Source organism: Bufo bufo, chromosome 4 (assembly GCF_905171765.1).
Source record: "Bufo bufo chromosome 4, aBufBuf1.1, whole genome shotgun sequence".
NCBI classification, from domain to species: domain Eukaryota; kingdom Metazoa; phylum Chordata; class Amphibia; order Anura; family Bufonidae; genus Bufo; species Bufo bufo.
The window spans coordinates 368763947-368786740 of record NC_053392.1 but is presented as its reverse complement, the minus strand read 5'-3'; the positions used below and the strand labels follow the sequence as shown (position 1 = coordinate 368786740).

General features: G+C 40.4%; 1 protein-coding gene across 2 annotated transcripts in view; it reads right to left on the bottom strand.

Annotated features, from left to right (window-relative positions):
* The window catches only part of LAMA2 (laminin subunit alpha 2), a 1085231-nt gene that overhangs the window by 552681 nt on the left and 509756 nt on the right, over positions 1-22794 (bottom strand). For both annotated transcript variants that reach the window (XM_040429125.1, XM_040429126.1), the window contains exons 13-14: positions 7410-7511; positions 6201-6412 (exon numbers count right to left, since the gene is read on the bottom strand). In XM_040429125.1, the coding sequence (XP_040285059.1) occupies positions 6201-6412; positions 7410-7511 (314 nt within the window). The remainder of the gene's footprint in view (positions 1-6200; positions 6413-7409; positions 7512-22794) is intronic.

The following is a 22794-nucleotide window of genomic DNA, read 5'->3' as shown; positions in this document are numbered from 1 at the left end:
AGGCGTATCATCTGCGTCGTCTGTATCCCCCCAGCCACGCACCAGTGATGGGTCCGAGCTGCGTTGGGTGCCACCCCGCTGTGAACATGCTTCATCCCCATCCTCCTCCTCTTCATTCTCCTCCAGTAGTGGGCCCTGGCTGGCCAAATTTGTACCTGGCCTCTGCTGTTGCAAAAAACCTCCTTCTGAGCCACTTCTAAAAGACTGGCCTGAAAGTGTTAGAGATGACCCCTCTTCCTCCTCCTCGTCCTGGGCCACATCCTCTTCCATCATCGCCCTAAGTGTTTTCTCCATGAGACATAGAAGTGGTATTGTAACGCTGATAATGGCGTCATCGGCACTGGCCATGTTGGTGGAGTACTCGAAACAGCGCAATAGGGCACACAGGTCTCGCATGGAGGCCCAGTCATTGGTGGTGAAGTGGTGCTGTTCCGCAGTGCGACTCATCCGTGCTTGCTGCAGCTGAAACTCCACTATGGCATGCTGCTGCTCGCACAGTCTCTCCAGCATGTGCAAGGTGGAGTTCCACCTGGTGGGCACGTCGCATATGAGGCGGTGAGCGGGAAGGCAAAAGTTACGCTGTAGAGCAGACAGCCGAGCGGTGGCAGGATGGGAACGCCGGAAGCGCGCACAGACGGCCCGCACTTTATGCAGCAGCTCTGACATGTCGGAGTAGTTGTGAATGAATTTCTGCACCACCAAATTCAGCACATGCGCCAGGCAAGGGATGTGCGTCAAACCGGCTTGTCCGAGAGCTGCAATGAGATTTCGCCCATTATTGCACACCACCAGGCCGGGCTTGAGGCTCACTGGCAGCAACCACTCATCGGTCTGTTGTTCTATACCCTGCCACAACTCCTGGGCGGTGTGGGGCCTGTCCCCCAAACACATCAGTTTCAGAACGGCCTGCTGACGTTTACCCCTGGCTGTGCTGAAGTTGGTGGCGAAGGTCTGTCGCTGACCGGATTAGGAGGTGGTAGAAGAGGAGGAGGAAGCTGAGTAGGAAGAGGAGGCAACAGGAGGCAAAGAATGATGCCCTGCGATCCTTGGCGGCGGAAGGACGTGCGCCAAACAGCTCTCCGCCTGGGGCCCAGCCGCCACTACATTTACCCAGTGTGCAGTTAGGGAGATATAGCGTCCCTGGCCGTGCTTACTGGTCCTTGCTTGATTTTATTCGATACTTGGTTGTGCAGGGAGGGCACGGCTCTCCTGGAGAAGTACTGGCGTCTGGGAACGACGTACTGTGGGACAGAAAGCGACATGAGCTGTTTGAAGCTGTCCGTCTCCACCAGCCTGAATGACAGCATTTCAAAGGCCAGTAGTTTAGAAATGCTGGCCTTCAGGGCCAGGGATCGAGGGTGGCTAGGTGGGAATTTACGCTTTCTTTCCAAGGTTTGTGAGATGGAGAGCTGAACGCTTCCGTGTGACATGGTGAGATGCTTTGTGACGGAGGTGGTGGTTTTGGTGGCACATCCTCTGTTTGCTGGGCGGCAGGTGCCAACGTTCCTACAGAGGTGGAGGAAGAGGCCGAGGCAGCAGCAGAAGAGGGAGCAGGAGGGGCCTGAGCCCTTTCTTGGTTTTGAAGGTGCTTACTCCACTGCAGCCCGTGTCTCGCATGTAGATGCCTGGTCATGCAGGTTGTGCTAAGGTTCAGAACGTTAATGCCTCGCTTCAGGCTCTGATGGCACAGCGTGCAAACCAGTCGGGTCTTGTCGTCAGCACATTGTTTGAAGAACTGCCATGCCAGGGAACTCCTTGAAGCTGCCTTTGGGGTGCTGGGTCCCAGATGGCGGTGGCCAATAGCAGACGGACTCTCTTGGCGGCGGGTGTTCTGCTTTTGCCCACTGCTCCCTCTTTTGCTACGCTGTTGGCTCGGTCTCACCACTGCCTCTTCCTCCGAACTCTGAAAGTCAGTGGGCACAACCTTCATTCCATGTGGGGTCTAGGACCTAATTGTCCCCTGCATCGTCTTCCACCCAGTCTTCCTCCCTGACCTCCTTTTCGGTCTGCACACTGCAGAAAGACGCAGCAGTTGGCACCTGTGTTTCGTCATCATCAGAGACGTGCTGAGGTGGTATTCCCATGTCCTCATCAGGAAACATAAGTGGTTGTGCGTCAGTGCATTCTATGTCTTCCACCCATGGGGAAGGACTAGGTGGATGCCCTTGGGAAACCCTGCCAGCAGAGTCTTCAAACAGCATAAGAGACTGCTCCATGACTTGAGGCTCAGACAGGTTCCCCGATATGCACGGGGGTGATGTGAAAGACTGATGGGCATGGGTTTCAGGTGCCACCTGTGTGCTTTCTGCAGAAGACTGGGTGGGAGATAATGTGAACGTGCTGGATCCACTGCCGGCCACCCAATTGACTAGCGCCTGTACTTGCTCAGGCCTTACCATCCTTAGAACGGCATTAGGCCCGACCAAATATCGCTGTAGATTCTGGCGGCTACTGGGACCTGAGGTAGTAGGTTCAGTAGGAAGTGTAGCTGTGGCAGAACGGCCACATCCTCTCCCTGCACCAGAGGCTCCACCAACACCACCACCACGACCATGACCGCGTCCCTTATTAGATGTTTGCCTCATAGTTAACGTTCACCAAGCAAAGTAAAATGTGGTTAGGTCTTTAAAAAATAATTAACCGCCAATAAAAACCCTGATGTAGGGTATAGCACTCAATTATATTTTTTTTAACTCTATATGACAGCAGTATTTGTGGCCTAAATTTCACAGTAACTTATGCACCTCTAATCCCAGATGTGCAGTATATCAGAGGTTTTTTTTTAACCCCAGTAAGCAAAAAGCCGTATTTGTGGCCTAAATTTCACAGTAACTTATACACCTCTAATCCCAGATGTGCAGTATATCAGAGGGTTTTTTAACCCCAGTAAGCAAAAGCCATATTTGTGGCCTAAAATGAACAGTCCCTTATGCACCTATAATCCTAGATGTGCACTATATGAAGCAGAGGGGTTTATTTCACCCAGTATTCCCCAGTATGCCAAAGCCATATTTCTGGCCTAAATTTCACAGTCACTTATGCAGAGATAATCCTAGATGTGCACTATATGAAACAAAGGTTTTTTTTTAACCCCAGTGTCTCAAAGCAGTATTTCTGGACTTGCAGACATGCAGATATCCTGTGCTGGTGCACTATCGTTGCATAAAATGGCTGCCGATTATGTATTGATATTGACTAACTGAAGGAAAAAAAAGTTTTCAGTAAGAGTTGGCTCAGGGCAGGCTTACAACAATTGTGCACTGCACCCACAAAACACATTTTCTGTAGATCGCTGAGTAAAGAAGCAGTTCTTCATAAAATTCCTCCCTGATCTCTCCCTCACAGCAGCTGCAGCCTCTCTTTACACTAATCCGAGCAGAGTGACAGGCGGCGCTACGTGACTCCAGCTTAAATATAGGCTGGGTCACATGCTGCAGTTGGCCAATAACAGCCATGCCAATAGTAGGCATGGCTGTGATGGCCTTTTGGGGCAAGTAGTATGACGCTTGTTGATTGGCTGCTTTGCAGCCTTTCAAAAAGCACGATAAAAATCGACCGAACACCGAACCCGAACTTTTACGTAAATGTTCGGGTCCGGGTGCCGAAAAACCTAAAGTTCGGTACGAACCCGAACTTTACAGTTCGGGTTCGCTCTACTCTAATCGTGAATTTAGTTCAGAATGGCTTCTGTGACTTTTGAGCAAGCTCAGAAACTCAAGGACCTTCCAAAATCCTGCCCCAATTGTCTCAAATGCTGTCTGTCAGGCTCTAAGGCAATCAGGGCAAGCTCCCCTCCCTCCAATGGTCATATTAGCATCCTGTTTTCTTTCTCTCAGCTGTTTCCAGCTAATTTTCACTGTAAAACAGAGTTGGCACTGTTTTGCACAATATGTCCTAAGTAAATCATCAAAACTTTGGATTCATTCGGTGGCAGAATTTATTTGAAATTTGTAATGAATATGAATAATTTACAATTGATTTGCTCATCTTTACTTCAACATTATATGTGTTTAAATATTTTTCTACATACAATTAATTTGATGCACATCTGGCTCCATTTTTGCAGTTATCAATGTAAAACATTTATAATGTTGGTAGTAACTTATTCAGTCCAAGTAACAGGCTTTAAATTGCTATTAAAAGTAAATGGTACATAAGAGAATGACTTCATATTGTTATACTGTATAGTCACCTCACATAACCCTCTCATTTTAGTTTTTGTCACCTTTTCCATATTCAAGACACCCTTTACTACAGTATGTCTAAAAAGGTTGCTTTTTCTACAAACTGTCACAAGGTAGGCAAATGAACCTGAATCATAAGAGCTGACAGGTATGAGAAAAACAGGACGTTTCATACATTTCAAATGAATTCCACTGTAGGTAGAAATAATATTCCTTAAAATATAAATAGCATACAGTACCATATAGCAATCAATGTAAAATTAAATATGTGATGGAATAGCAGCTTCATATCAGTGATATCATTAGATTTCAACATGTATAAAATATTTACATTGTTTTTAAATAAACACGTATAATATTTTAACAGGATCACAAGAATAAGTAATGGGGTCCAATAACAAAACTTGGAATTTGGCCTCAATCTGCCATTATTACCAACATCAGAAATGGAAAGGCTATTCAGGTAACCACTCATATCACTGTATATTTTTATCCTCTTTAACTGACAATCTGCATTATTTACTTCTTCTCCCAATAACCTTTTATTTTAGCTCCCCTCCCCCCATTATCCAGATTTATACATTGTCCATTGAAAGTAGCACAGGAATATCTACGCCCACCATTTCTTTGTCTTCATTTGTCTTGTCCTGAACTCTTCATAACTATATGTGGGCCCCCAGGGTTCTGGGTGGCCTGTAAAAATAGGCCACTTTACCAATGTTTAAGATAAAGCATTTGTGAGCTGGAGGAACTTGAGCAGGTCATTGTAATTGTAATTATGATCATTTTATATCTCACAGTAATTGCTGGTAATGTGCTCATATCAGAATATTGAGTTATATAAAAGTTTCACAAATCTTTGTTATTCATTGTGATTTTTAATTTGTCTGTAAAAATGTTTGCTGTCCTTAATTTTGGGTTAGATGTCCAGAGAAAATTGAAACTCAGGTTGGCTACTCTAGTAGGCTCCACACTAGCTGCTATGCTCCGTATTCTGGTAACTATGCATATAAATTTACACTAGTTGAAAATAACCAAAAGTTAGTAAACCTTCACACCTCTCAGCATCATAGACCCCTTTTGGTGTGATATGGGGGAATACAATCATACAGCTGTTTCCCTGCTTATCTTTTTCTCCTGGTTCAAGGTATCCCAAAATGAATGATTCCCAGCTTTGAAAAAAATAAACTTTTGGTTTACTGCCGGTGTTCTTGAATCAAGAAGAAAGGTAAGGATGGACACATCTCTATATTTTTTTTAGAAAGGAAAGGAGGAGTTCTTTTTTTTTTTTTTTATAGTTTTTTTATATCTTGATAACTGGCAAATAATCTATCACATAGGTGAAAAGTCTCATATTAAAGTTTATTCCACAACATGTGGACATGCACGCAATAATCATCTAGTTTGAAATGTGTAAGGCCTTGTAATTAGAAATGAGCGAATCGAATCCCACAAAGTGGAATTCGATCCGAATTTCAGTAATTCATCACAAAGCGAAAAGGGAGGTCACAAATCAAGATACAGCAGATCAAGAAAGGTATCTGGATCATCCTCAGTCTAGTAGGTGTCCCATGGTTCCCGGATTGCAGAAAATGCATCCAATTTGTTATTTACTATAGCAGTAAGATATTCCATTGTACAGGCATCTTGGACTTGTTTATGGAAGTCTAAAACTAATGGGTAAGCTGCACAATTCCAATGTAGAGCAACTAAGTACTTAACTGCACAATGGATAAGTAGCAGCAGACAAACATTGTGTTTTGGAATGTCTAAGGAGGATACTGCTAGTAAAAATGTGATTGGATCCAGTAATAACTATATATCAGGTCAAGAGATGATGATCCAATAGGGAGAAATTAGAGGAAAGTTCCAGAATATATGAAAGAGGGAGGATCCAGAGGATCCACAGTGCAAACATATCCTTATACTTCATTTAATATACAGGTAAATGTAATAATTATTAGGACTTAGATTGATTAAATGAGTTTTGTAAAGTATTTCAATTACTATGTTTACCTATAGATTGCATCTGGTTGGTTACTATATGTTGCTCTGATAAGAAGTCTTTTAACATTTGCCATGACTGTCATGAAGTCCTCTCTGCTGACTTGATAACCTGTTGAGTGCATTTTGAAGTATTCTGGATGCAGTACTACATTTACTGTGCGTTCTTCGAAGGGGTGCAAGTCAGCTTCATATTGTGAGGTACTAATCCATATTCCATTACCCTGCAAATATATTTTAAATGTAATCAGTTTTGTAAGACAATAAATGTAAGGAAAAAATTAGTTTATATTTTTGCTTAAAGTGATCTTCTCTAACCCCTTTAATGATCGACAGGGCCATGTTTATGCTGTAGTATTTATACTCAAGTTTAAAGCTGTCATCAATATCTGTTGTCTGAAAAACTATCTCCCGCACTCTCCATAGACATAGAGACATGCATGTTCTCGGCTGAGCAAGCAAACATTATGATTTGGAGAAGGGCTCTTATAGCTCATCTCCCCAGAGAACAAAAGGATCACTCATATAAAAGTCAACTTGCCTGACCCTTCTTTCCCCCAACATCATCTGAGGAGAGTCAGCACACAGCAAAACAAATCAAATAGTTGTCAAGCTCTGCAAAATTTACTGGATTGGGCTAATGATAATCTAATGTTTATGAGCATCTAAAGATGTTCCACTTCTACATCATTTAGACTTTGTGTGTAAAGTGCTTATTTTTAATATCTAATTCCTGACGTAGCACCCAGACTCTGCATGAGTCTCCTAATCAAAAATTACTGCAAAATAGGGATCTATGATTCTTAATCTATTATTCTTAAGTTCTGAAGCAGCATTAGGTTAAGCCCTCTTTTCTTTTTGTTTGGTGTGCTTATTTTATTAGTAGATCAATTGAGTAGCTTACACATACAATCCTACAATGTTTAGAGTTTGCCAACAAATGCATTGTCCATTCAGGTAACCATTTTAGTTTTTTTGCCCTTACTCACTCATAGCGTTTCATGTATTCTTAAATTATTCCACTTCATTCGTTTCTATATATTTGTTAGGAAATGTACAGCCAGAAAAAAATAAAAAAGCAAAGAGAAATTTAATACTGCTTCTGCTAGTCCTATCATTGGTTTGGCCTTACAAAAGAAACCTACTTGAATTGCTGTTTACGCTTTTTGCTAATATATACATCTATATTCACAATGTGGACTTGATGAAATACCTCCTCACCTCAATAATGATGCTTGAATGATCTGTGAACTCCTCAGCCTCGTCTTTTACAGATGTGTCATAGGAGATTGTATATGTTAAATGTCCTCCCACTGCAGCAACCTATATGAGATCAAAATGCATTGATTAGTCTTTATTATTTTATAAGCCGTGGGCTTTTCAGTCTGTTCTTTCACTTGACTGATGTTAATTGATTCATTTTGAATATTGATTGAAAGAAGTTAAACTTAGAAAGTAAACAGAAAATCAATAGAAATTGACATTGTTGTTATTAGTAGTGACATGAACATTCTCCTTGTCATTACCTTAAATCTGTGAATACCCGTCAATTACAGAACATGATTCTAAATAACAATGTACTCATATGCTGGTAAAAGTTGTCCTGTATGTAAAATCTTACTTTGTCTAAAATGAAACAGAAACGACTAACGTACTTCTTCCTTCACACCTTACTAATAAGGCCAAACTGTAGTATGCCCCCGAAAGAGGAAATATTGCATACTTTTCCTTCAAAATAGGACAGTGGGAATAACAATAAAGATTATTCTAAATAATTTAACAGACATATACAACATCAAGCTGTGTTCGAAAATCCTCCATGGGCAGATAGGATTATTTAGTGCACTGCATGTAAAACAAGTGATTAAATAGGTAAAAGCCGCAGCAGGCTGCATTTAAGACTGAGTAATGAATAGTTTGATCTGTGAGTTGAGAGCTCAGACCTCATATTTAATACAGGACACATGAAAAATGCAAAGTACCAGAAAGATTTGCCTGTTATGAATCACACAGTTATGCATGACAGCAGAGGTCAAGTAACCATATATCTTTAACCTATTCAAAGCCCAAATTATATATTCCAAGGGACCAGATTATTTTAATCATTTACACAAGCAAATCTAATTTATTACAGTAGAAAATCAAAATAATCTTCTTATTAAAAGCAAAAAAATGTGACTAAAGAGATATTTCAGCTTTAGTCACCCTTTGGCATGGCACTGATTGGACAACGATTGCCAGATTGATAAGAATTATAGGAGCATTCCTATATGGACATTTATGACATATCCACTTCATATGCCATAAATATCTGATAAGGGTCTTACTTCTTAGAGAACTGAGCCCTATATTATGTTCTCCATTGTATGGAAAGTTGGTGGGTCTTACTTCCTTCACTTCTCTAGGAGATTCAAAAATAGGCAGTTAAGCAGGCTCGGATATTTTAGGAATGCCTGTAGCAATTATGGAGACAGCCAGCGTGCCAATCCTCAATTAACAGCATCCTCAAGAAGAGGCTTAATTCTCGAAATAAGTTATGTTAGTACGCTACAAATGTCCAGATGGGTATAACCCTTTAAGAAGCCCCACGAGTTTAGCTGCAATTTGTTAGTGATATCAGGATAACACAGTAGCACAAAGTAATCTAAAATAAATTAATCTAAAGTAAAATAAGTAAAGATCTGAGTTATGAAACTTGTGGGGATTTATAAGCATTAACAAAAGTTGTGACCTTTTATTTCTGGGCAACAACCCACAGGCCAACTCCAGTGTTATATTGGCATGCCTCAAAAAACTATAACTGGAAAACTTCTTAGAGATAAAAGAGGTCCAGCTTTTCTTTTTTTTTAACACAATGGCCATCACTAGCTGATAGACGGGGGCGGGGGGGAGGTTCAACACCTCACACCAATGTTGATCAACTGCTCTTTGTTTCATCAATGGAACTACACACAGCACTGTCAACATTGTAGTAGACAGTGCTCATAACTGGTGCACTGCTCAAATTCACTTCAATGTTGACAGTGCTATATACACCAGCACTGACTTCCAGCAATGGAGCTACACAGAAAAGCTGATCGGCAGGTGTATTGTAAGTACTGATTGGTTCTGTCCCTTTAATTCTGTTCTCTTTCATTATTACCATTCTGTGTAATGATGTTCCTTGTAATCTAGTATCCATCCCTCATTGTGCTGATAAGACCCACATTCCTGAGTGATCACAGAGATATGGGTGCTGCACACTGAAGGAGGGGCTAAAATGTTTCAACTCTGTGGCATACATTTACTCATGGCACTCCATTGAAGACTTCATTCCAGGTAGGATGTGAGTATTGATTTGCCCTATTTCTTGTACATCCTGGGGTGTTGTCCATGTGCTACAATATGGCGACCGGAGTGCCACCCCATATTGCATATTTATGCTAGTGATTTCTATTTATTTTTTATTCACTTAGTAAATGTATTTATTCACTTAGCCTGTGTAAGCTTATTTATTTTCAAATTTTTCAAATTCACATAACGTTACAGCAGGGGAATGGGGTGTCAGACCCCCACCAATCAGCAAGTGATGGACTATCCTGCAGATAGGCCATCACTTAAAAAAAGACTGGACAAGCTCCTTGATGTCCATTTTTTCTTCTACATGAAAGGGCTGCCTTTAAATATTTTAAACTGACTTAATTTTGTCATTTTTTCACATCTATATTTTAGACTATCAAGAAAATTGCTATTGCATCAAAGAATAATGGCAAGCTGGATTCTCCTTTACAACTAAGCAGAAAGGTGCTATTCTTTTTGCAGTGAATTAACTGAAAGAATTGAGACATCTATCACATGTGAACCTTAACTTCAACCGCTATTTAGCAAGAGCTATCAGAAAGTAAATTGATAAACTTGCTCTTTGAACTTTGCTACATCACTTCTTTTCTCCGGCAGCTTTTTAAATCATATTTAAAATTTTCTGACAATTATTATTCATATGAAGAAACCTAAATGATTACATTAGCAACCAACTGCAGGCATGGGAAGTAATATGTGACTTCTCCTTCACTTGTCTGACAAGTAGAAGAAAGAAAGCACTTGGATTAATAGTCTTGTTTCTTATAAAATATCCAGAAATATACTAAGTAAGGATGAGCGAACCAGATCAGACCAAACTGGTAGAAAAACCCGAATCATTATAGGAAGAGCATAAGCATTTTTTAAAGATGATAATTCATGCTTATATATAATTCAGTTTCTACTTTAACCCCTTCCTGACCAGCACCGTAATAGTACGGCAAAGCAGGACGTGACTTGCCGCCCAGCGCTGTACTATTACGGCCTGCTGATGGGATGGGTGCAGTAGCTGTGCCCGCCCGATTAGCTGCAGGCGACCAGCTGTTCCTGTTAGCTGGACCCCTGCTGTATGTGCTGCATCGGTCAGCGCTGACTGTGACATAGAAGGGGTTTGCTGCAGGTGAGGGAGCCCATTGGGTCCCCGCGCTGCTATGGCGGGGACCTGATGGGTGACAAAGGCAGCCCGATGCCATGCAGAGGCTGCCAATTGCCTTGCACAGCATCAGGACCTGCCTCAGGCTGGGTCTCCTAGGCAACCTGTTAGTGTATTAATCAGTGTAATACACTAAAAGTCAATGCATTACAATACAGATAAATTGTAATGCATTGCAGAGGGGATCATACCCCCGAAATTTAAAGTCAGAAATACATTTTTTTTAAGTAAAAAAGTGTTTTTTATAAAAAAAAGTTTCAAGTACAAAAATAGAAAAAATGCCCCTTTTCCCCGATCTTATAATAAAAAAAATTTTTTAAAAAAGAAAAAACACACATATTAGGTATTGCAGCGTCCGTAACGACCGGCTCTATAAATATATCACATGATATACCCCATCCGATAAACACCCAAAAAAATTAAAATAAAATCTGTGTCAAAAAAATCCATTTTTGTCACCTTACATCACAAAAAGTGCAACACCAAGCGATCAAAAAGGTGTATTTCCCACAAAATGATACCAATAAAACCGTCACCTCATCCCACAAAAAATGAACCCCTACATAAGAAAATTGCTAAAAAAAATTAAAAAATATAGCTCTCATAACATGGAGACACTAAAACATCATTTTTTTGTTTCAAATATGCTATTATTGTGTTAAAGTGAAATAAATAAAAAAATGTATACATATTAGGTATCGACGCATCCGTAACAACCAGTTATATAAAAATATCACATGAGCTAACCCCTCAGGTGAACACCGTAAAAAATAAATAAAAAAAAACTGTATGAAAAAAAAGCTATTTTTGTCACCTTACATCACAAAAAATGCAACACCAAGCAATCAAAAAGGCAAATACCCCCCAAAATAGTACCAATCAAAATGTCACCTCATCCCGCAATAAAGGATACCCTACCCTATCACTCTCAGACAAAGGAGACATTAAAATATGTTGTTGTTTTTTTGCTTCAAAACTGCTATTATTGTGCTAAAGTGAAATAAATTTAAAAAAGTTAACATGTTAGGTATTGCCACGTCCAAAACAACCTGCTCTATAAAAATACCGTGAACACCGTAAAAAAAAAAGGTGCCAAAAAAGCCATATTTTGTCATCTTACATCACAAAAATTGCAACACCAAGCGATCAAAAACGCATATGCCACTCAAAATAGTACCAATTAAACCGTTACCTCATCCTGCAAAAAAGAAGATCTAAGACAATCGGTCAAAAAATAAAGCTATGGCTCTCAGACTATGGAGACACTAAATCATCATTTTTTTGTTTCAAAAATGCTACTATTGTGTAAAACTTTAATAAATAAGATAAAGTATACATATTAGATAATGCCATGTCCGTACCGATCTGCTATATAACAATATCACATGACCTAACCCCTAAGGTGAACGCTGGAAAAATAAATAAATAAAAACTGTGCCAAAATTACAAATTTTTGGGTCACCTTGCCCCATAAAGTGTAATAATGAATGATCAAAAAATCATATGTACCCAAAAATGGTACCAATAAAAATGAGCCCCTACACAAGACTATCGGCAGAATAAAAATAAATAAATAAGGCGTTCAGAAAATAGAGACACAAAAACATATTTTTTTCAAAAATGCTCTATTATGTAAAACTGAAAAAAGCACACAAATAAAATAGACATATTTCATATCATTGCGTCCGTAACAACTTGCTTTATAAAAATAGCACATGATCTACCTTGTCAGATGAATGTTGTAAAAAATAAAAACGGTGCCAAAACCTTGCCTCACAAAAAACGTAATATAGAGCAATAAAAAATCCTATGTACCCCAAAATAGTACCAATACAACTGGCACCTTATCCCCTAGTTTCCAAAATGGGGTCACTTTTTGGGAGTTTTTACTGTAAGGGTACATCAGAGGGGCTTATAATGGGACATGGCATCTAAAAACCAGTCTAGCAAAATCTGCCTTCCAAAAACCATATGGCGTTCCTTTCCTTCTGCGCCCTGCCGTGTGCCCTTACATCAGTTTATGACCACATGTGGGGTATTTATGTAAACCGCAGAATCAGGGTAATAAATGTTGAGTTTTGTTTGGCTGTTAACCCTCGATGTGTTAAAGAAAAAAATGGATTAAAATGGAAAATCTGCAAAAATTTCATCTCCATTTTCCTTTAATTCTTGTGGAACACCTAAAGGGTTAAAAAAAAGTTTGTAAAATCAGTTTTGGGTAGCTTGAGGGGTGTAGTTTCTACAATGGGGTAATTTATGGGGGGTTTCCACTATGAATGCCCCACAAAGTGACTTCAGACCTGAACTGGTCCTTAAAAAGTGGGTTTTGGAAATTTTCTGAAACATTTTAAGAATTGCTTCTATAATTCGAAGCCTTCTAACGTCCTAAAAAAATAATATGACATTTACAAAACGATTCCAACATAAAGTAGACACATGGGGAATGTTAAGTAATAAATATTTTATGAGGTATCACTTTCTGCTTTAAAAGCAGAGAAATTGAAATTTTAAAAATTGAATAGAATTTTTCATAAATAAAGGTGAAATATGTTGACTCAATTTTATGACCATTAGGAAATACAATGTGTCACAAGAAAACAATCTCAGAATGGCTTGGATAAATAAAAGTGTTCCAAAGTTATTACCACATAAAGTCACACATGTCGGATTTGCAAAAAATGGCCTGGGCAGGAAGGTGAAAACTGGCCCAGGGTAGAAAAGGTTAAAGGGGTTGTGTCAAGAAGCATATTTTACATTTTTCAAACCAGCACCTGTATATGTATACTTTTGTAATTGCATATAATTAGAATAGCCACTGAGTTATTCAATAAAATGTACAGTGGTCCCTTAACCACCTCAGCCCCCAGTGCTTAAACACCCTGAAAGACCAGGCCACTTTTTACACTTCTGACCTACACTACTTTCACCGTTTATTGCTCGGTCATGCAACTTACCACCCAAATGAATTTTACCTCCTTTTCTTCTCACTAATAGAGCTTTCATTTGGTGGTATTTCATTGCTGCTGACATTTTTACTTTTTTTGTTATTAATCGAAATTTAACGATTTTTTTGCAAAAAAATGACATTTTTCACTTTCAGTTGTAAAATTTTGCAAAAAAAAACGACATCCATATAGAAATTTTGCTCTAAATTTATAGTTCTACATGTCTTTGATAAAAAAAAAATGTTTGGGTAAAAAAAAAATGGTTTGGGTAAAAGTTATAGCGTTTACAAACTATGGTACAAAAATGTGAATTTCCGCTTTTTGAAGCAGCTCTGACTTTCTGAGCACCTGTCATGTTTCCTGAGGTTCTACAATGCCCAGACAGTACAAACACCCCACAAATGACCCCATTTCTGAAAGTACACACCCTAAGGTATTCGCTGATGGGCATAGTGAGTTCATAGAACTTTTTATTTTTTGTCACAAGTTAGCGGAAAATGATGATTTTTTTTTTTTTTTTTTTTTTCCTTACAAAGTCTCATATTCCACTAACTTGTGACAAAAAATAAAAACTTCTATGAACTCACTATGCCCATCAGCGAATACCTTGGGGTCTCTTCTTTCCAAAATGGGGTCACTTGTGGGGTAGTTATACTGCCCTGGCATTCTAGGGGCCCAAATGTGTGGTAAGGAGTTTGAAATCAAATTCTGTAAAAAATGACCTGTGAAATCCGAAAGGTGCTCTTTGGAATATGGGCCCCTTTGCCCACCTAGGCTGCAAAAAAGTGTCACACATCTGGTATCTCCGTACTCAGGAGAAGGTGGGGAATGTGTTTTGGGGTGTCATTTTATATATACCCATGCTGGGTGAGAGAAATATCTTGGCAAAAGACAACTTTTCCCATTTTTTTATACAAAGTTGTCATTTGACCAAGATATTTATCTCACCCAGCATGGGTATATGTAAAAAGACACCCCAAAACACATTCCTCAACTTCTCCTGAGTACGGGGATACCAGATGTGTGACACTTTTTTGCAGCCTAGGTGGGCAAAGGGGCCCATATTCCAAAGAGCACCTTTCGGATTTCACTCCTCATTTTTTCCTGAATTTGATTTCAAACTCCTTACCACACATTTGGGCCCCTAGAATACCAGGGCAGTATAACTACCCCACAAGTGACCCCATTTTGGAAAGAAGACACCCCAAGGTATTCCGTGAGGGGCATGGCGAGTTCCTAGAATTTTTTATTTTTTGTCACAAGTTAGTGGAAAATGATGATTTTTTTTTTTTTTTTTTTTTTTCATACAAAGTCTCATATTCCACAAACTTGTGACAAAAAATAAAAACTTCCATGAACTCACTATGCCCATCAGCGAATACCTTGGGGTCTCTTCTTTCCAAAATGGGGTCACTTGTGTGGTAGTTATACTGCCCTGGCATTCTAGGGGCCCAAATGTGTGGTAAGTAGGTAAATGACCTGTGAAATCCGAAAGGTGCTCTTTGGAATGTGGGCCCCTTTGCCCACCTAGGCTGCAAAAAAGTGTCACACATCTGGTATCTCTGTATTCAGGAGAAGTTGAGGAATGTGTTTTGGGGTGTCTTTTTACATATACCCATGCTGGGTGAGATAAATATCTTGGTCAAATGCCAACTTTGTATAAAAAAATGGGAAAAGTTGTCTTTTGCCAAGATATTTCTCTCACCCAGCATGGGTATATGTAAAATGACACCCCAAAACACATTCCCCAACTTCTCCCGATTACGGAGATACCAGATGTGTGACACTTTTTTGCAGCCGAGGTGGGCAAAGGGGCCCATATTCAAAAGAGCACCTTTCGGATTTCACAGGTCATTTTTTACAGAATTTGATTTCAAACTCCTTACCACACATTTGGGCCCCTAGAATGCCAGGGCAGTATAACTACCCCACAAGTGACCCCATTTTGGAAAGAAGAGACCCCAAGGTATTCGCTGATGGGCAATGTGAGTTCATGGAAGTTTTTATTTTTTGTCACAAGTTAGTGGAATATGAGACTTTGTATGAAAAAAAAATAATAAAAAAAAATAAGCATTTTCCACTAACTTGTGACAAAAAATAAAAAATTCTAGGAACTCGCCATGCCCCTCACAGAATACCTTGGGGTGTCTTCTTTCCAAAATGGGGTCACTTGTGGGGTAGTTATACTGCCCTGGCATTTTCCAGGGGCCCTAATGTGTGGTAAGTAGGTAAATGACCTGTGAAATCCTAAAGGTGCTCTTTGGAATATGGGCCCCTTTGCCCACCTAGGCTGCAAAAAAGTGTCACACATGTGGTATCGCCGTATTCAGGAGAAGTTGGGGAATGTGTTTTGGGGTGTCATTTTACATATACCCATGCTGGGTGAGAGAAATATCTTGGCAAAAGACAACTTTTCCCATTTTTTTATACAAAGTTGGCATTTGACCAAGATATTTCTCTCACCCAGCATGGGTATATGTAAAATGACACCCCAAAACACATTCCCCAACTTCTCCTGAGTACGGCGATACCAGATGTGTGACACTTTTTTGCAGCCTAGATGCGCAAAGGTGCCCAAATTCCTTTTAGGAGGGCATTTTTAGACATTTGGATACCAGACTTCTTCTCACGCTTTGGGGCCCCTAGAATGCCAGGGCAGTATAAATACCCCACATGTGACCCCATTTTGGAAAGAAGACACCCCAAGGTATTCAATGAGGGGCATGGCGAGTTCATAGAAATTTTTTTTTTTTGGCACAAGTTAGCGGAAATTGATATTTTTAATTTTTTTCTCACAAAGTCTCCCGTTCCGCTAACTTGGGACAAAAATTTCAATCTTTCATGGACTCAATATGCCCCTCACGGAATACCTGGGGGTGTCTTCTTTCCGAAATGGGGTCACATGTGGGGTATTTATACTGCCCTGGCATTCTAGGGGCCCTAAAGCGTGAGAAGAAGTCTGGAATATAAATGTCTAAAAAATTTTACGCATTTGGATTCCGTGAGGGGTATGGTGAGTTCATGTGAGATTTTATTTTTTGACACAAGTTAGTGGAATATGAGACTTTGTAAGAAAAAAAAAAAAAAAATTCTGCTAACTTGGGCCAAAAAAATATCTGAATGGAGCCTTACAGAGGGGTGCTAAATGACAGGGGGGTGATCAATGACAGGGGGGTGATCAATGACAGGGGGGTGATCAATGACAGGGGGGTGATCAATGACAGGGGGGTGATCAGGGAGTCTATATGGGGTGATAACCACAGTCATTGATCACGCCCGTGTAAGGCTTCATTCAGACGTCCGGATGCGTTTTGCGGATCCGATCCATCTATCAGTGCATCCGTAAAAATCATGCGGACATCTGAATGGAGCTTTACAGGGGGGTAATCAATGACAGGGGGGTGATCAATGACAGGGGGGTGATCAGGGAGTCTATATGGGGTGATCACCACAGTCATTGATCATGCCCCTGTAAGGCTTCATTCAGACGTCCGGATGCGTTTTGCGGATCGGATCCATCTATCAGTGCATCCGTAAAAATCATGCGGACATCTGAATGGAGCTTTACAGGGGGGTAATCAATGACAGGGGGGTGATCAATGACAGGGGGGTGATCAGGGAGTCTATATGGGGTGATCACCACAGTCATTGATCATGCCCCTGTAAGGCTTCATTCAGACGTCCGGATGCGTTTTGCGGATCGGATCCATCTATCAGTGCATCCGTAAAAATCATGCGGACATCTGAATGGAGCTTTACAGGGGGGGTAATCAATGACAGGGGGGTGATCACCACAGTCATTGATCATGCCCCTGTAAGGCTTCATTCAGACGACCGGATGCGTTTTGCGGATCCGATCCATGTATCAGTGCATCCGTAAAAATCATGCGGACATCTGAATGGAGCTTTACAGGGGGGTGATCAGGGAGTCTATATGGGGTGATCACCACAGTCATTGATCATGCCCCTGTAAGGCTTCATTCAGACGTCCGGATGCGTTTTGCGGATCCGATCCATCTATCAGTGCATCCGTAAAAATCATGCGGACATCTGAATGGAGCTTTACAGGGGGGTAATCAATGACAGGGGGGTAATCAATGACAGGGGGGTGATCAGGGAGTCTATATGGGGTGATCACCACAGTCATTGATCATGCCCCTGTAAGGCTTCATTCAGACGTCCGGATGCGTTTTGCGGATCCGATCCATCTATCAGTGCATCCGTAAAAATCATGCGGACATCTGAATGGAGCTTTACAGGGGGGTAATCAATGACAGGGGGGTGATCACCACAGTCATTGATCATGCCCCTGTAAGGCTTCATTCAGACGACCGGATGCGTTTTGCGGATCCGATCCATGTATCAGTGCATCCGTAAAAATCATGCGGACATCTGAATGGAGCTTTACAGGGGGGTAATCAATGACAGGGGGGTAATCAATGACAGGGGGGTGATCAGGGAGTCTATATGGGGTGATCACCACAGTCATTGATCATGCCCCTGTAAGGCTTCATTCAGACGTCCGGATGCGTTTTGCGGATCCGATCCATCTATCAGTGGATCCGTAAAAATCATGCGGACGTCTGAATGGAGCTTTACAGGGGGTTGATCAATGACAGGGGGGTAATCAATGACAGGGGGGTGATCAGGGAGTCTATATGGGGTGATCAGGGGTGATTAGGGGTGATCAGGGGCTAATAAGGGGTTAATAAGTGATGGGGGGGGGGTGTAGTGTAGTGTAGTGGTGCTTGGTGCTACTTTACTGAGCTACCTGTGTCCTCTGGTGGTCGATCCAAACAAAGGGGACCACCAGAGGACCAGGTAGCAGGTATATTAGACGCTGTTATCAAAACAGCGTCTAATATACCTGTTAGGGGTTAAAAAAAACACATCTCCAGCCTGCCAGCGAACGATCGCCGCTGGCAGGCTGGAGATCAACTCTCTTACCTTCCGTTCCTGTGAGCGCGCGCGCCTGTGTGCGCGCGTTCACAGGAAATCTCGCGTCTCGCGAGATGACGCGTATATGCGTGACTGTGCGCAGCGCTGCCACCTCCGGAACGCGATCCTGCGTTAGGCGGTCCGGAGGTGGTTAAGTTACAATAACTTGAGTAATCGGTTCCAAAGCCCCAAAATGTTATCCAAGATAAGAGAACATGAATATTTAAGGAAAATAAGCAGATAACTAAGACAGATAAAACAAGTCCTTACATAGGAACAGCTGCTAACTAGCAACTAATACAGCTATTTTACCAGAGAAGTGACCTTGATTGGTTATCTGTAAGTCTGAGGCATTGTATGTTGAGTCTAGTTTCAACTTACGATGGGTGAGAAAAGACCATTGTATGTTGAAAATATTGTATCCTGAGGCCATTGTTTCTTGAAGGACCACTGTTCCTGTATAGTGCCACTTGCTGTTTGTTCTTTTCCTTTTATTTGTCCTTCTCACTGAGCTTATCGAATGTGCATAGTTTAAATCTTCAACTGCCACCAGCCATGTGTTCTTTTAGAGGCTGTGGCAGTTACATGGAGAGAGCTGCATCAGAAAGGACACATTCACTGAGCTGCCAGGCTGAAGATAATCTAGCAGAGCAATTGGAACAGTGAATGTGGCACTCCCTGGAACAATGTGAGGTACAGGGCTGGTTCTAGTCTTGGTAAAAAGCAATTGCCAGCTACTATATGATTTTCTGATTTTCTTTTTTTTACACTAATCATGGCATAACTAATTTAAAGGGGTTGTCCCACAAAACATATTCTACAGTTTTCAAACCAGCACCCAGATCTGAATACTTTTGTAATTATATGTAATTAAAAATGTAGCATAGCCAGTGAGTTATTCAATAAAATGGATCTGTATAGTGCCACCTGCTGTTAGTTTTTTCCTTAGTTTTTGACCTTCTCACTGAGATGGCCGCACATGCTCAGTTTCATCCTTCAACTGCTTCCTGAGCTGTGATAGGTAGAACTGAGACACGCCCCTTTTATGAAGCCAAAAAGACACTCCCCTTGAGCTGTCAGCTTTATATAACAGAGCAATGATTTGGGAGATCTCTGGATCCATGTGAGGTACAGGGCTGGTTCTAGCTTTGTTAGAAAGAGATTGTCATGTTCTATATAATGTCGGATTTTCATTTTTTTACATTAGTCATAGGATAACCCCTTTAAGGGTTATTACCAACTGTCAGGACCCTAGCTCCCATACAGGTAAAAGAAAGTAACCGAAACAGAGTAGCAAACAGAGTAGCTCGCTGTTCCCACTTGGCTGTTTCCATAGTTCCAAACACGTCTCGCCACCAATTCCAGACCAGGATCAGGGGGTCATCCTAAGATGGAAATACCACTTTAAATATTTCTTCATGCATGGTTTAATTTTAATAATTTAGTAATCATACTTTATGCAGAATAGAGTAAATTTGTATGTTACAAGTATATTATTTTGAAAGTTCTTTTCAACTGATAGGAAAAGATTTGTGTAGTAATTATTTAGGTCTTTTAATTTCTATCCATTCATTCTGGAAAGTATTGTATTCCCAGATTTATGCTTCACAAGATGAACTCTCATCCCAATGATATATTACTTCATTTAGTTGTAATTAAATTCTCCCAATTGAGTGATCACTTAAATGTATCTCGAGAAGTGAGTAATCATTGGTACTAAAGAAATGCTTACTCATTAAAGAAAATTCTAGTTACAATTTACTAAGATAATACAGTGCAGATGAGAGTTAAGTTATTTCTCATACTAAAAAAAGTGTATTGTTCAATGTTATATAGTATTTGTTTACTGATATTATTACATGTAGCACTGGTTACAAATAGATAGCCATTCAGTATGTAAAGATCTGAATCTTTGTTTCTCCAATGAAGGGCAATCATAAATCTTATTACTGGTGCATCACAAGAATGGTGTACTGGTGTAGGGATGAGCGACTTCAGATGAAACATCTGAAGTCAATTCGCACAAGGCCTCAGGCACACGACCAAGCTGTTTTTTGCGGTCCGCAAACCGCGGATCTGCAAAAAACGGAAGCCGCCCGTGTTGCCTTACGCAATTTGCGGAACGGAACGGGTGTCGGCAATATAAATGCCTATTCTTGTCCGCAAAGCGTGGACAAAAATAGGACATGTTATATTTATTTTTTTCGGGGCCGCAAAACGATTGAAGTGAATGGGTCCGCATCCGAGCTGCCAAAACGGCAGTTTTGTGTTCGGCATGGCAATGCAACCATATGGAACAGAATTCATTCTGGTGGACTCCGTTCAGTTTTGTTCCTATAGAAAATAAATGGGGACAAAACAAAAGCATTTCCCTCTGGTTTTGAAATTCTATGGATCTCAATACCGGAAAGAAAAACGCAGATGTGAAAATAGCCTTAACCCAAACCCTGCCATATTTCACCTTAAGGACCAGGCCATTTTTTGCAAATTTGACATGTGTCACTTTAGGTGGTGAGATTTTTTTCTCTTCACATATTGTACTTTATGACAGTGGTAAAATTGAGTTAAAAAATGTATTTTTATTTATAAAAAAAATTACCAAATTTACGAAAAATTTCAAAACATTTGCAAATTAGCAAATTTCAATTTCTCTACTTTTATAATATATAGTAATACCTCCAAAAATAGTTATTACTTTACAATCCACATATGTCTAATTCATGTTTGGATCATTTTACTTTTTGGGGACATTAGAAGGCTTAGAAGTTTAGGAGCAAATCTTGAAATTTTTCAGAAAATTTCCAAAACCCACTTTTTAAGGACCAGTTCAGGTCTGAAGTCACTTTGTGAGGCATACATAATAGAAACCACCCAAAAATGACCCCATCTAAGAAACTACACCCCTCAAGGTATTCAAAACTGATTTTACAAACTTTTTTAACCATTTAGGTGTTCCACAAGAATTAATGTAAAATGGAGATGAAATTTCAGAATTTCACTTTTTTGGCAGATTTTCCATTTTAATCCATTTTTTCCAGTTATAAAGCAAGGGTTAACAGCCAAACAAAACTCAATATTTATGGCCCTGATTCTGTAGTTTACAGAAACACCCCATATGTGGTTGTAAACTGCTGTATGGGCACACGGCATTGCGCAGAAGGAAAGGAACACCATATCATGTTTGGAAGGCAGATTTTGCTGGACTGGTTTATTGACACCATGTCTCATTTGAAGGCCCCCTTCAAAAAGTGACCCCATTCTAGAAATGACACCCCTCAAGGTATACAAAACCGATTTTACAAACTTTGTTAACCTGTTAGGTGTTCCACAAGAATTAATGTTGTAACTGCTGTACGGGGACATGGCATTGCGCAGAAGGAAAGGAACGCCATATGGTTTTTGGAAAGCAGATTTCACTGGGATAATTATAAGCTGCCATGTCACATTTGAAGACCCCCTGATGCACCCCAAAAGTAGAAACTCCAAAAAGTTACCCCATTTTGAAAACTATGGGATAAAGTGGCAGTTTTGTTGGTACTATACTTTTGTAGGGTATATACGATTTTTCGTTGCTTTATATTACACTTTTTGTGAGGCAAGGTAACAAAAAATAGCTGTTTTGGCACAGTTTTTATCTTTTGTTATTTATAACGTTGATCTGACAGGTTAGATCATGTGGTATTTTTATTGAGCAGGTTGTTACGGATGCGACAATACCAAATATAAATCCTTTTTTTGGTTTGTTTGTTTGAGTTTTACATAATAAAGCATTTTTGAAAAAAAAAATTTTTTTTAGTGTCTCCACATTCTGAAAGCCGTAGTTTTTTTATTTTTTGGGCGACTGTCTTGAGTATGGGCTCATTTTTTTCAGTATGAGATGACGGTGCTATTGGTACTATTTTAGCTTGTGTATGAATTTTGATCGCTTGCTATTACACTTGTGCTGCCCATTTCAAGGATGCGGACCCATTCATTTCAATAGGTCCGCAAATATGAAGATGCAGAATGGTGCGTAACGGAAGAACAGAATGGAACACTACCGAAGTACTACGGAGTGCATTCTGGGGTTCCGTTCTGTGCTTCCTCACCACAAAAAGATAGAACTTGCTCTATCTTTTTGCGGAGTGAATGGGTCTGCGATCCCCATGCGCCTGCTCCATGGACGGTGCCCGTGCATTGCGGACCGCAATCTGGGGTCTAAGGCACGGCCTTCACACGTTCGTGTGAATGA